Below are 15,382 nucleotides of genomic sequence, written 5' to 3'. Positions count from 1 at the left end.
GGGGCAATCAGTTCACATATGGTGTCCAGAGCACAGCTGGGGGCAGAGGGTGGTCTATAGCAGGCGCCAACGGTGAGAGACTTGTTTTTAGAGAGGTGGATTTTTAAAAGTAGAAGTTCAAATGGATTGGGTACAGACCTGGATAGTAGGACAGAACGCTGCAGGCTATCTCTGCAGTAGATTGCAACACCGCCCCCTTTGGCCGTTCTATCTTGTCTGAAAATGTTGTAGTTAGGGGTGGAGATTTCAGAGTTTTTGGTGGTCTTCCTAAGCCAGGATTCAGACACAGCTAGGACATCCGGGTTGGCAGAGTGTGTTAAAGCAGTGAATAAAACAAACTTAGGGAGGAGGCTTCTAATGTTAACATGCATGAAACCAAGGCTATTACGGTTACAGAAGTCATCAAAAGAGAGCGCCTGGGGAATAGGAGTGGAGCTAGGCACTGCAGGGCCTGGATTTACCTCTACATCGCCAGAGGAACAGAGAAGGAGTAGGGTAAGGGTACGGCTAAAAGCTATGAGAATTGGTCGTCTAGGACGTCCGGAACAGAGAGTAAAAGGAGCAGGTTTCTGGGGGCGATAAAATAGCTTCAAGGTATAATGTACAGACAAAGGTATAGTGAAGGAAAAGCAGCCAACAAGTGCTCAGCATATGTGGGAACTCCTTCAAGACTGTTGGAAAAGCATTCCTCATGAAGCTGGTTGAGAGAATGCCAAGAGTGTGCAAAGCTGTCATCAAGGCAAAGGGTGGCTACTTTGAAGAATCTCAAATATAAAATATATTTTGATTTGTTTAACACTTTTTTGGTTACTGCATGATTCCACATGTGTTATTTCATAGTTTTGATGTCTTCACTATTATTCTACAATGTAGAAAATAGTAAAAATAAAGAGAAACCCTTGAATGAGTAGTTGTGTCCAAAATTCTGACTGGTACTCTACATCAACCATAACAGTGGTACCAGCTGGGGCAGTTTTCCTACACTGTTTACTTTCTCTGCTTTATTGTGAAATGTCTTGATGTCCTATTGGTTGTCCTTTTTTCCAGGTGTTGATATTGGAGCCCACTAAAATCTATCTGCCTTCGTACTTGTCCATAAACAACGATGTGGAGGAGAACACTGTCTCCATCTGGCATGTTTCCCCTGATGACAAGGTAAGTTACTGACCACAGGACGAGTGTGTGACAACTGCCTTGTGTCTTTGCTTTGTGTCTCAGAAAAGAAGTACAGCCCTGGAGTACAGCCCTGCAGTACAGCCCTGCCTGTCTGTCTATATGTCTGTCTGTCTCTGTCTCTGTCTCTCTCTGCCCTTACACATTTTAATCAGTCACCAGAGGTACTGACGTTCATGTTTTTCTGATCGTTCTAACAGCACAGGGGGGTCCATGAGTGGAACTTCAGGGCCATGTCAGTACGGGGTGTCAGGTTGGTGATCTCACAGCTGTCCTGTTCTACACACTCATTGTAATGTATGGGCAATAAAGACTGCTCTCTACTCTCCTCTCTACTCTACTCTCCTCTGTAACTTCTGCCAACAACATAACAGATTATAATGTTGCCACCTGGTTCCCAAGGCAATATTAGTCAGAGATGGTCCCTCAATGCCTCTCCCTCCTTCCCCCTCCAACTGATCTCCCACTTCAGAGGGCCTCTGTGAGATGTTGCTAGGGAGCGTATATTTTTTTGTGCCCACTCGCCCTCCAGTGTACTAGGAGACAATGGCAGTTCCCTTGGCTGCAGCAGTGTGCCATGGTGGGCTGAATTCAACCACTCATTCTCTGCTCTGGTCCACTCCGCTCAGCCCTGGCCTTAGATAACTGGCTTAAAATCCCTGTTCGCTCAGCTGAACACTGGTGGAGACTCAACAGTGTGTATGTGTGTGTGGGAATGAATGTTTAGAGTTATATTCATTATTTAAGAGTTACTGTAACTTGTTGTATGTGATTGAATGAAGAACATTGTTAGGTTGTAAGAGACTTGCAGCTCTGGTGAAAAGAAAAAGCTTCTGCACTTAGATACTACTGGAATGATTTCTCAGAAATGTCGGGCTACACTCAGACATCTAGTCTATGCCAGTGTTTTATCGTCTCTTCTCTAACTGTCAACTCATCTTCCTCAGTATTTCCAAGTTTGACGAGCGCAGTGCCTTCCTGTATGTGCTGCACAACTCAGAGGACTTTCAGATCTACTTCTGCACGGAGATGCACTGCAAAAGGTCTGTCTGTCCCTCTGTGCCGTGATCGCGCCATCTCACAAGCATATGAGCTGTTCTTCAAGGGAGTGTCTGTACTGTAGAAACTTGTGACTCTCACAGAGAAGAACCAAAGCACAGCTAGCCAGTCTCAATAGCTCCACAGTGTGATTCAGTGAGTCAGTGCCGGTGTGATGGGGGTTTGTGAGTGTGTGAAAGGGTGCTTGTCTGGGCTCTGTGTTATTTCACAACTGCTCTTGTGACATATTTTTAAGTGCGCTGAAGGTTATCTGGTGTTAGTGTGGGTGTAAATTGAGTATTTCATCTCAAATGTGGAACGGTACTGATGTGACTGCTCTGTGTGTTGCAGGTTCTGTGATCTGGTCAACAGCATCGCAGAGGAAGCATGGAAAGCCCCGGAAGAGGGGGAGTGTGACATTGACGCCCTAGAGGTGAAGGAGGAGAGAGGGATACTCCTTTTCTAGCCACATTCTTTTGTTTCTATGTTGTTTCCAACAGGATTACCTGATGTACAGTATATGTATACAAGATCTAGGATGTATTCAGCAGAAACAGTCTCTCTGACTGTTTTTCAAAATCTATATACAACCAGATACAGGCCATGTAAAGTGTTGAAATGGTTAGAGACAACTTCCTACAGTGTAAAAGTGGGTCACGCTGTTCATGCAATGGAAACCAACAGAGTGTACTGTAGAAAAAGCAACTGCCCCTCTATTCATCTGTTCTCCCAGTGGTGCGACAAAACAATTACCTGTGAATAATTACCCAAAACAATGACACAGCCTCTTCCTGTCAAACACTAGCATGGCCCAGATCAGATGCCCCAATAGTTTTTTGAACACTGTTTGATCTGGACCACACCTTGCAAAGCTCACATTTCCCTTTGTTTCTATCAGTTAGTACCCAGCCACAACTGTCACTTTATAGCTCACCTGTTCTTAGATGTACCTATATATCCCTGTTATAACTCTAGATTGTAATGGTCCTTGAAGTTAACATGCAACAAAATGTCATCTTTAACATAATGTCCTTCTGTGCTTGACTCTTCAGTACGACTATGAGTATAATGAGCACGGAGAGAGGGTGGTTCTGGGAAAAGGGACGTTTGGAGTGGTGTACGCCGGCCGGGACCTTAGCAACCAGGTGCGGCTGGCCATCAAGGAGATACCGGAGAGAGACAGCAGGTAAGTGTAATGGCTGTCTTCGTCGTCAGATGAAACAGAGAAGTCATCGTCGGAAAAGGTGGACCAATACGCAGCGGAGGATATGTTCATCATTAGTATTTTAATGAAAAAGAGAACACTACAAAAATAAACAAAAGACAACAGCAAACAGTTCTGTTAGGAAAACACACTAACAAAATACAATTACCCACAAAACCCAAAGGAAAAACATGCTCCTTATGTGTGACTCCCAATCAACAACAACGAACTTCAGCTGTGCCTGATTGGGAGCCACACACGGCCCAAAACACAGAAATACAAAAACCTAAAAAAAGAACATAGAACGCCCACCCAATGTAACACCCTGGCCTAACCAAAATAAAGAACAAAAAACCCCTCTCTATGGCCAGGGCGTTACAGTAAGAGAACATGTAAACTAGACTTTCTTCAAAAAGACCCTACCAATCAGCTTCTACCATTCCCCCATCCATGACACTTTCACTGTCTTTTTATCACGCACTTTGCTAATGGAAGGCTGTATAGCAAAAGGTTCCTGTGTCATTATGTAAAGTGAGTGAGTGGTAATTCAGAGCATAACAAGTGAAGTGGTTTCCTGAGAGGGGTCATTTGATTGGCAGATCGAAGGGGCGCCAAAGCAGTCGTTTGAGCCGTCCACTGTGTTAGCTCTGTGCTAGACCTGCTCTCCTGTGGTGTGTCCTTTCCTTGGGACACCAGTGTTATACAGTGCTGCTTGAGAGTATGTGAACCCCTTGTACAATTACAGATTTTTTTTGTTTTTACCATGAAATCTTCATCTAATCAGAACCAGTCTTTTTGATCTGACATAACAGGTTTATATTTACCAATACCATATGTTGGTGTAGAGGAAATCATGTGTGTAGTAGGAAAACAACATTAAAAAGGAATTGTGCAGGTGCAAAAATAAGTGAACCCCAAGTTCCATTGGTTAAATCAAGTAGGTAAGTGGAATCAGGTGGGTAAAGTTTGGATGGGACTCTGATAAATAGAGATAAGAAACCTGGTCAGTTTGGTGTTACCCATCCAGGTGAACGTAAAGCACACCATGTGGAGAGGAAAGGAGATCTCAGAGGACATCAGATGAGGGTAGTGAGAGCACATCAGTCCTGGAAAGGCTATAAAATCATCTAAAAAAAGATTTGAGCTCCATCAGTCCACTGTGAGGCAAATTATTTACAAATGGAAAGCATTTAACATGACAGCAACTCGGCCTAGAAGTGGTCGCTCTTCCAAGGTATCCCCGAGAACAATAATAATTTAGGTAAAAGCCAACCCAAAAATAAGATCTGGAGATTTGCAGACCTCCCTTGCTGCATCTCAGATAACTGTTCATGCTTCAACAATAAGAACACTGAATCGAAATGCCATTAATGGGAGGGTTGCTACTGTAGGAAGAAGCGTCTGCTGTCAAAAAATAACATTGCCAGAGACCACCTGGACAAAGCTGAAGGTTTCTGGTAGTTCATTCTCTGGACCGATGAGTCCAAAATGGACCTTTTTGGTCACAATCAACACCACTATGTTTGGCGAAAATCCAACACTGCCTACCACCAAAATAACCTTATCCCAACAGTCAAGCATGGTGGTGGGAATGTCAAGATCTGGAGCTGCTTTTCCTCCTCTGGACCTGGATGACTCCACATCATTAAGGGAACCATGAATTCTGAGGTATACCAGGAGATTCTTGAACAGAACGTCAGGCCATCAGTCAAGGAGCCAAAGCTGGGCCGGAAATGGGTCTTCCAAAAAGACAACGACCCAAAGCATTCAAGCAAATCTACCAAAGAATGACTCAGGAGAAAGAAGATTTTTGTTTTGGATCGACCAAGTTAAAGTCCTGACCTAAATCCAATCGAGATGGTGTCGCAGGACCTGAAGCGGGCAGTTCATGCCAGACATCCCTCAAACCTCACTCAATTGGCTGAGTTCTATAAGGAGGAGAGGGCAAAAATCCCTCAAAACAGATGTCAGAGACTGATTACTGGCTATAGGAGACGTTTACTCCAAGTTATCGCTGCTAATGGAGGTGCCACAAGCTATTGACTGAAGGGGTTCACATATTTTTGCACACATCCAATCTGAGTTAAATAAACCACGAAAATATATAATTTACTTGGAATGTCTTTATTATGAATTGGGGTTTAGATAAGGATTTTATATGTTTATTTTAATATTTTATAGCAAAATAATGACCAGCCCTGTAGGGTTCACATACTTTCAAGCAGCACTGTATATATACTATAAACCTGATCGAGTGACTGGGCAATGAAAAGAATAGGGGGGGGATGGTCGCCTAGCAACTAGTGTACAAAGCACTCCACTCCACTTCCTTGCCTTGCGTTGCGCTGCACTGCCTTCCACCACCATCTCTGGTCTACTCATTGTTCCAACTACTCCTGGCTTATTATGGGACTCCTTCAGAGCCCAATCAGCCCAGAAGATTCCTCTGTCACGCATTGTTCCACTCATCACATCACAAGTCATTAGAGGGCTCTCATGGGCTAACTCAAATGTGTCAAGAATTATTATTAATCATTAAGAAGGAGCTCTGAAGTATCCTCTCAGAGGGGAAAGGCAATCTAATAAGTGTCTGATTCAGTAGAATAGAGGGAGAATGTATCTAGTCTTATTATTTATGGTGTGAAGTTTGAACATTTATTTCTCACTAAAGTGTCTTTGTCCTCTTTAGTTTGAAATGACCATTGTGTGTGTGTGTGTGTGTGAGAGAGAACATCTTGCCCTTTCTCCTGGGAGATGTAACAGCGGATGTTCTGTCCAAGGTACTCCCAGCCCCTCCATGAGGAGATTGCCCTTCACAAACATCTGAAGCACAAGAACATTGTGCAGTACTTGGGCTCCATCAGCGAGAATGGTTTTATCAAGATCTTCATGGAGCAGGTTCCCGGAGGTAAGAGGGCTATCCATGCAGCATTAGAAAGGTAACATTATGTAGTCAATGCCAAACCATGTCTTATAAGCCTATGTTGCATCTTTACTCAGTGAAAGACAACAAGAAGCGACTAGATTTCCTCCACTACACCTAGAAAAAAAAAAAAAACGCATATCTTGTCTGCTTTATGTAATAGGTAGCCTGGCTTACTGATTGAATACACTACCGTCCTGCTGATAGTAAAGCAGAATGTATTGATATGTATTAGACTTTGTCCTGTGGTTTACCTCCAGGAAGCCTGTCTGCTCTGCTAAGGTCTAAATGGGGTCCTCTGAAGAACAACGAACCCACCATCGGCTTCTACACCAGACAGATCCTGGAGGGACTCAAATACCTCCATGACAACCAGATTGCTCACAGAGACATCAAGGTAAAGCCTGGTCAATTTCAAAGCCTTTGGCCAATGTGCAGTATGCGCCTGGCCAGTAGGGAGGCCACATTCATGTCGGTGGTACAGAAATTATTTGATTTGTAAGTGGCGCCTGGCTCTAGTATGATGACTTCTCCTTATCATCCTACCGGAATGTTAATGTGACATAGCTCAATCTCAGTCATAAATAATAAAACACACTGACCACACTCCCATCCCATAATAGAAACATTAATTTAGGTTAGCATACTCTTCCTCACATACCCAGGACAAGATAGGCCTCTAAATTCTGACACATTTAACAATAGTGTCTCATAAAATGACCATAACAGCCATTTCCGTGAAGTGGTGAATATAGCCTGTAACACTGTAACAACTGTTGCTGATTGCCTTCTAGGAAATACCTTAGATTACCAGGCTGTTATTCATAGTCATTGGGTTAAGTCGAATGAATGGAGATTACTTGAAATGGAGCTCTTTTCTAATCCCCTTGGTTCTCTTTATATCCACAGGGTGATAATGTGCTTATAAACACATATAGCGGAGTTCTGAAGATATCTGACTTTGGCACCTCTAAAAGGCTGGCTGGGATCAACCCCTGGACTGAGACTTTCACTGGTATGTACTGGTCTGCCTGACTGGGTTTATAACAACTGGTGTGTACTGGTCTGCCTGACTGGGTTTATAACAACTGGTATGTACTGGTCTGCCTGACTGGGTTTATAACAACTGGTGTGTACTGGTCTGCCTGACTGGGTTTATAACAACTGGTGTGTACTGGTCTGCCTGACTGGGTTTATAACAACTGGTATGTACTGGTCTGCCTGAATGGGTTTATAACAACTGGTATGTACTGGTCTGCCTGACTGGGTTTATAACAACTGGTATGTACTGGTCTTCCTGACTGGGTTTATAACAACTGGTATGTACTGGTCTGCCTGACTGGGTTTATAACAACTGGTATGTACTGGTCTGCCTGACTGGGTTTATAACAACTGGTATGTACTGGTCTGCCTGACTGGGTTTATAACAACTGGTATGTACTGGTCTGTCTGACTGGGTTTATAACAACTGGTATGTACTGGTCTGCCTGACTGGGTTTATAACAACTGGTATGTACTGGTCTGTCTGACTGGGTTTATAACAACTGGTATAGCTGACTGAGTTTATAACCACCGAGCTTCCTCTACCTACATTGTCAAATGCCTTGATGGAACAGGTTGTTTGAAAATGGGCTAAACCCTCAACCCAAACAGTGATCCCACTCACTATTTACAATTATAGTTCTGATGAGATTTAATCTCTAAGAAACTATTTGTGATGTGTGTTTGAGGATTTATCTTGTTTTAGCTCATCATCCTGTAAATGACATATCTCAGAATAGCCTGCTGTTGATATTCAGAGTGGTCAGGTCAGGTCAATCCTGGACTTGGGAGGAAATCATGTCAGGACACGAAACCCTGCCGTGGAAGCAGACGCAAGGAGAGAAGGGAGGACAGCGATGACGCCGGGGTTCGCGGCCACGTAGAGAGCCCAAAAGACAGCCCAGATTTGTTTTTGGGGGGGGGCACACGGGGTGGTCGGCGGAGCCGAGGGGTGAACCAGTGACAACCTGGGAGGAGGTAGAGAGATGGTCGGTCGACCCAGGGAGAGTGCCAAAGCCCGCCCTGGGAGTCAATGGAACAGTGCGAGGAGGGATATCGGAGAATGGAGTTGGCGAGGAGTATGCGGCAATGCAGGCGTTTGGAGGAGCGTGTCACCAGTCCGGTGCAGTCTGTGCCGGTCCCACGCATCAGGCCTCCAGTGCGCCTCCCCAGTCCGGTACGTCCTGTGTCTCCTCCTCGTACTCGCCCTGAAGTACGTGTCCCCAGTCCGGTACGTCCTGTGCCTGCTCCCCGCACTTGCCCTGATGTACACCTCCACAGCCCAGTACGTCCTGTGCTAGCTCCCCGCACTCACCGTGCGAAGTGTGTCATCGTTCCGGTACAGTTTGTGCCGGTTCTACGCACCAGGTCTCCAGTGCGCCTCCACAGCCCAGTACATCCTGTGCCAGCTCCAGAGCCTTCCTCTGTGCCGGTGCGCAGTCCAGGCACGGCGTCCAGTCCCGCTCCAAGGCCGGAGCCTTCCTCTGTGTCGGGGCCCAGTCCAGGCACGGCGTCCAGTCCAGCTCCAAGGCCGGAGCCTTCCTCTGCGCCGATGCCCAGTCCAGGCACGGCGATCTACACGGCTCCTACCCGGCTCCATGGCCGGACCCGTGGTCTGGGCGGGGGCAAAGACCCACACCGGAGCCGTCACCGACACTAGTCACCCCCCCTACCCTCCCCAGTTGGTTTCAGGTTTTGCGGCCAGAGTCCGCACCTTTGTCTTATTGGATCATGTTGTCAGGCATGGTTTGTCTGACAGATGTTATTTTTATGTAAAATATTCTGTAACAAGTGTTGTTTTTGTGCTCAATGGTGGATCTATTCATAATTATTTAAGAGTTTGTACTGTCACGCCCTGACCATAGAGAGGCTTTTTTATTCTCTATTTTGGTTAGGTCGGGGTGTGACTGGGGGGGTGTTCCTATCTATGTTGTCTAGTTCTATGTTGGCCTGGTATGGTTCCCAATCGGATGCAGCTGTTTATCGTTGTCTCTAATTTGGGGTCATATTTAGGCAGCCATTTCCCCACTGGTTTTTGTGGGATCTTGTTTATGTGGAGTTGCCCGTGAGCACTCCATAGCTTCACGTGTTCGTTGCTCTTTATTGTTTTTGTGAGTTTCATTTAATAAAGATGTGGAACTCTACGTACGCTGCGCCTTGGTCTGAGTATGATTTCAATGACGACCGTGACAGTAGTAGTATCTCTATCAAAATGATGGCTTTGAATGATGAGTTCACCCTCATTTATCTTGTTTTAGCTCATCATCCTGTAAATTACATATTTCAGAATAGCCTGCTGTTGATATTCAGAGTGGTCAGGTCAGGGTGCCAGGGTTATGCCAGCGTTGACATTGTGGCAGCCAATTTTTTAATTTTAAATTTATTTTACCTTTATTTAGCTAGGCAAGTCAGTTAAAGAACAAATTCTTATTTTCAATGACGGCCTAGGAACAGTGGGTTAACTGCCTTGTCCAGGGGCAGAATGACAGATTTGTACCTTGTCAGCTCAGTGATTCAATCTTGCAATCTTTCGGTTACTAGTCCAACGCTGTAACCACTAGGCTACGCTGCCGCACAGCTTGACCCATTTGTTAAGACCATCTGATTGGTGCATAGAGATGCACCTTCGCATCTTAAAACCATCCAGTACAGTCAGTTTCTCCTGTTTAAGTTGTCCGTCAATTTGTCTCTCCCAGTTTCACCATAGCACTTAGCTTACCTTTTTAAAAGCTTTATTGAAGCTCCACTTACAGTAGGCTATAATTAGACCTAAATAGACTCACTTCATCCAGGGTTACAATATGTAGTTCTTCTTTGTTGATTAGGCTATACTACTGAAACAGGCTAGCATTTAGCAGAATTTCACTTGCACAGAATTAAACTTAGCCCTAGAGCTAGGGTTGCAAAATCCAGGAACTTTTAATAAACCAGGATTTCTGCAAAACCAGGGAATTTATTGAATTTGCAGGAATTTAGCAGCCCTACCTAGAGTTCAACCTCCCTAAAGTCACCTTACACTTATACATTTTTACCTCCATCCCTCCAGTATCCCTGCACATTGTAAATATGGTATTGGAACTGACCCTATATATATTATGCTTACTTTCTTACTTATTGTGTTCCTATTTTTTCTTATCTCTTGTGTGTTTTTTTAATTATTGCATTGTCATTGATTATTGCATTAAAACTTGAAAACCTGATTTGCTTGTATCAGCACTGATATGCACATTTTAAAATGCAACTTGTAACTAGTAGCTATGATATTATTTATATAATTTCCTGTCTGTTTGGTGTGTTGTTGTTTTGCAGGGACACTACAGTACATGGCCCCTGAGATCATAGATAAAGGCCCTCGAGGCTACGGCAAGCCTGCGGACATCTGGTCTCTTGGCTGCACCATCATTGAGATGGCCACTGGGAAACCACCCTTCTACGAGCTGGGCGAACCACAGGCCGCCATGTTCAAGGTCAGAGTTCAGAGGTCAACTAAAATTCAGTTCATGGACCTTAGTTCACTTTCCATTGGTGAATGGTGTTTTTGTCTGGCTGGCTTAAAATGTAGTTGTCACGCCCTGACCATAGAGAGCCTTTTTTATTCTCTATTTTGGTTAGGTCGGGGTGTGACTAGGGGGGGTGTTCCTATCTAGGTTGTCTAGTTCTATGTTGGCCTGATATGGTTCCCAATCAGAGGCAGCTGTTTATCGTTGTCTCTGATTGGGGATTATATTTAGGCAGCCATTTCCCCACTGGTTTTTGTGGGATCTTGTTTATGTGGAGTTTCCATGTTAGCACTCCATTGCGTCCGGTACGTCCTGTGTCTCCTCCTCGTACTCGCCCTGAAGTAAGTGTCCCCAGTCCGGTACGTCCTGTGCCTGCTCCCCGCACTCGCCCTGATGTACGCCTCCACAGCCCAGTACGTCCATGCTAGCTCCCCGCACTCACCGTGCGAAGTGTGTCATCGTTCCGGTACAATTTGTGCTGGTTCTACGCACCAGGTCTCCAGTGCGCCTTCACAGCCCAGTACGTCCTGTGCCAGCTCCCCGCACTCGCCGTGCGGAGTGTGTCATCTGTCCGGGACAAGTTGTGCTGGCTCTACGCACCAGACCTCCAGTACGCCTCCACAGCCCGGTACGTCCTGTGCCTGCTCCTCACACTCGCCCTGAAGAGCGTGTCACCAGTCCGGTGCAACCTGTACTGGCCCCACGCATCAGGCCTCCAGTGCGCCTCCCCAGTCCAGAGCTTTCGGCGACGGTCCCCAGTCCGGAGCTTTCGGCGACGGTCCCCAGTCCGGAGCCTCCGGCGACGGTCCCCAGTCCGGAGCCTCCGGCGACGGTCCCCAGTCCGGAGCCTTCCTCTGCCCCGGTGCCCAGTCCAGGCACGGCGTCCAGTCCCGCTCCAAGGCCGGAGCCTTCCTCTGCGCTGGTGCCCAATCCAGGCACGGCGGCCAACTCAGCTCCATGGCCGGAGCCTTCCTCTGCGCCGGTGCTCAGTCCAGGCATGGCGTCCAGTTCCGCTCCAAGGCCGGAGCCTTTCTCTGCATCGGGGCCCAGTCCGGGCACGGCGTCCAGTCCAGCTCCAAGGCTGGAGCCTTCCTCTGCGCCGATGCCCAGTCCAGGCACGGCGGCCAACTCAGCTCCATGGCCAGGGCCCTTCTCTGCGCCGATGCCCAGTCCGGGCACGGCGTTCTACCCAGCTCCATGGCCGGACCCGTGGTCTGGACGGGGGCAAAGACCCGCACCGGATCTTGCACCGACACTAGTTACCTCCCCTACCCTCCCCAGTTGATTTCAGGTTTTGCGGCCAGAGTCCGCACCTTTGGGGGGGGTACTGTCACGCCCTGACCATAGAGAGCCTTTTTTATTCTCTATTTTGGTTAGGTTGGGGTGTGACTAGGGGGGTGTTCCTATCTATGTTGTCTAGTTCTATGTTGGCCTGGTATGGTTCCCAATCGGAGGCAGCTGCTTATCGTTGTCTCTAATTGGGGATCATATTTAGGCAGCCATTTCCCCACTGGTTTTTGTGGGATCTTGTTTATGTGGAGTTGCCTGTGAGCACTCCATAGCTTCACGTGTTCGTTGCTCTTTACTGTTTTTGTGAGTTTCATTTAATAAAGATGTGGAACTCTACGTACGCTGCGCATTGGTCTGAGTATGATTACAACGACGACCGTGACAGTAGTAGTATCTCTATCAAAATGATGGCTTTGAATGATGAGTTCACCCTCATTCTGTTGTTCATTGTGATGTATGGTTCTGCTGACTTATTTCTCTCCGTAGTGATGTCAGATACAGAAATAGATCAAATAAAATCACATTGTATTGGTCGCGTCCACATATTTGCAGATGTTATCGCAGGTGCAGCGAAATGCTTATGTTTTTAGCTCTAACAGTGCAGTAATACCTAGCAATACAAAACAATACACACAAATCCCCAAAATATTAATGAAGAAATAAAAAATATCAGAACGAGCAATATCAGAGTCCGGAATATAAATATACAGTGTGTATATATGTGTGTGTATATATACACACAACCGAAAGGTTGCAAGTTCGAATCCCCGAGCTGACAAGGTACAAATCTGTCATTCTGCCCCTGAACAAGGCAGTTAACCCACTGTTCCTAGGCTGTCATTGAAAATAAGAATTTGTTCTTAACTGACTTGCCTAGTTAAATAAAGGTAAAATAAATACAAATATACAGTTGAAGTCTGAAGTTTACATACACTTGGAGTCATTAAAACTTGTTTTTCAACCACTCCATAAATTTCTTGTTAACAAACTATAGTTTTGGCAAGTTGGTTAGGACATCTACTTTGTGCATGACACAATAAATTTTTCCAACAATTGTTTACAGACAGATTATTTCACTTATAATTCACTGTATCACAATTCCAGTGGGTCAGAAGTTTACATACACTAAGTTGACTGTGCCTTGAAACAGCTTGGAAAATTCCAGAAAATGATGTCATGGCTTTAGAAGCTTCTGATAGGCTAATTGACATAATTTGAGTCAATTGGAGGTGTACCTGTGGATGTACTTCAAGGCCTACCTTCAAACTCAGTGCCTCTTTGCTTGACGTCATGGGAAAATCAAAAGAAATCCTCAGAAAATAAATTGTAAACCTCCACAAGTCTGGTCCATCCTTGGGAGCAATTTCCAAACGCCTGAAGGTACCACGTTCATCTGTACAAACAATAGTATGCAAGTATAAACACCATGGGACCACGCATCCGCCATACCGCTCAGGAAGGAGACGCGTTCTGTCTCCTAAAGATGAACGTACTTTGGTGCGAAAGTGCAAATCAATCCCAGAACAACAGCAAAGGACCTTGTGAAGATGCTGGAGGAAACGGGTACAAAAGTATCTATATCCACAGTAAAACGAGTCCTATATCGACATAACCTGAAACGCCGCTCAGCAGGGAAGAAGCCACTTCTCCAAAACCGCCATAAAAAAGCCAGACTACGGTTTGCAACTGCCCATGGGGACAAAGATCGTACTTTTTGGAAAAATGTCCTCTGGTCTGATGAAACAAAAATGGAACTGTTTGGCCATAATGACCATCGTTATGTTTGGAGGAAAAGGGGGAGGTTTGCAAGCTGAAGAACACCATCCCAACCGTGAAGAACGGGGGTGGCAGCATCATGTTGTGGGGGTGCTTTGCTGCAGGAGGGACTGGTGCACTTCACAAAATAGATGGCATCGTGAGGAAGGAAAATTATGTGGATATATTGAAGCAACATCTCAAGACATCAGTCAGGAAGTTAAAGCTTGGTCGCAAATGGGTCTTCCAAATGGACAATGACCCCAAGCATACTTCCAAAGTTGTGGCAAAATGGCTTAAGGACAACAAAGTCAAGGTATTGGAGTAGCCATCACAAAGCCCTGACCTCAATCCTATAGAAAATGTGTGGGCAGAACTGAAAAAGCATGTGCGAGCAAGGAGGCCTACAAACCTGACTCAGTTACACCAGCTCTGTCAGGAGGAATGGGCCAAAATTCACCCAACTTATTGTGGGAAGCTTGTGGAAGGCTACCCGAAATGTTTGACGCAAGTTAAACAATTTAAAGGCAATGCTACCAAATACTAATTGAGTGTATGTAAACTTCTGACCCACTGGGAATGTGATGAAAGAAATAAAAGCAGAAATAAATCATTCTCTCAACTATTATTCTTACATTTCACATTCATAAATAAAGTGGTGATCCTAACTGACTTAAGACAGGGAATTTTTACTAGGATTAAATGTCAGGAATTGTAAAAAAAAAACTGAGTTGAATTGTATTTGGCTAAGGTGTATGTAAACTTCCGACTTCAACTGTATATACACTGTGTGTGTGTGTGTGTGTGTGTGTGTGTGTGTGTGTGTGTGTGATATATATATACACTGCTCAAAAAAATAAAGGGAACACTTAAACAACACAATGTAACTCCAAGTCAATCACACTTCTGTGAAATCAAACTGTCCACTTAGGAAGCAACACTGATTGACAATAAATTTCACATGCTGTTGTGCAAATGGAATAGACAACAGGTGGAAATTATAGGCAATTAGCAAGACACCCCCAATAAAGGAGTGGTTCTGCAGGTGGGGACCACAGACCACTTCTCAGTTTCTATGCTTCCTGGCTGATGTTTTGGTCACTTTTGAATGCTGGCGGTGCTTTCACTCTAGTGGTAGCATGAGACGGAGTCTACAACCCACACAAGTGGCTCAGGTAGTGCAGCTCATCCAGGATGGCACATCAATGTGAGCTGTGACAAGAAGGTTTGCTGTGTTTGTCAGCGTAGTGTCCAGAGCATGGAGGCGCTACCAGGAGACAGGCCAGTACATCAGGAGACGTGGAGGAGGCCGTAGGAGGGCAACAACCCAGCAGCAGGACCGCTACCTCCGCCTTTGTGCAAGGAGGAGCAGGAGAAGCACTGTAAGAGCCCTGGAAAATTACCTCCAGCAGGCTACAAATGTGCATGTGTCTGCTCAAACGGTCAGAAACAGACTCC

General features: G+C 45.5%; 1 protein-coding gene across 2 annotated transcripts in view; it reads left to right on the top strand.

Moving 5' to 3' along the window:
• The window catches only part of LOC106571336 (mitogen-activated protein kinase kinase kinase 5), a 59,223-nt gene that overhangs the window by 33,936 nt on the left and 9,905 nt on the right, over positions 1–15,382 (top strand). For both annotated transcript variants that reach the window (XR_006759161.1, XM_045695654.1), the window contains exons 11-19: positions 1,048–1,155; positions 1,374–1,426; positions 2,121–2,216; positions 2,563–2,644; positions 3,264–3,397; positions 6,196–6,323; positions 6,599–6,735; positions 7,248–7,353; positions 10,689–10,846. Coding sequence is in view for 1 of the 2 variants with exons in the window: in XM_045695654.1 (XP_045551610.1) it covers positions 1,048–1,155; positions 1,374–1,426; positions 2,121–2,216; positions 2,563–2,644; positions 3,264–3,397; positions 6,196–6,323; positions 6,599–6,735; positions 7,248–7,353; positions 10,689–10,846 (1,002 nt within the window). In the remaining variant the exon portion in view is untranslated. The remainder of the gene's footprint in view (positions 1–1,047; positions 1,156–1,373; positions 1,427–2,120; positions 2,217–2,562; positions 2,645–3,263; positions 3,398–6,195; positions 6,324–6,598; positions 6,736–7,247; positions 7,354–10,688; positions 10,847–15,382) is intronic.

The sequence above is a fragment of the Salmo salar genome, chromosome ssa15, assembly GCF_905237065.1.
Source record: "Salmo salar chromosome ssa15, Ssal_v3.1, whole genome shotgun sequence".
Lineage (NCBI taxonomy): Eukaryota > Metazoa > Chordata > Actinopteri > Salmoniformes > Salmonidae > Salmo > Salmo salar.
This window is presented reverse-complemented; position numbering and strand designations above follow the sequence as displayed.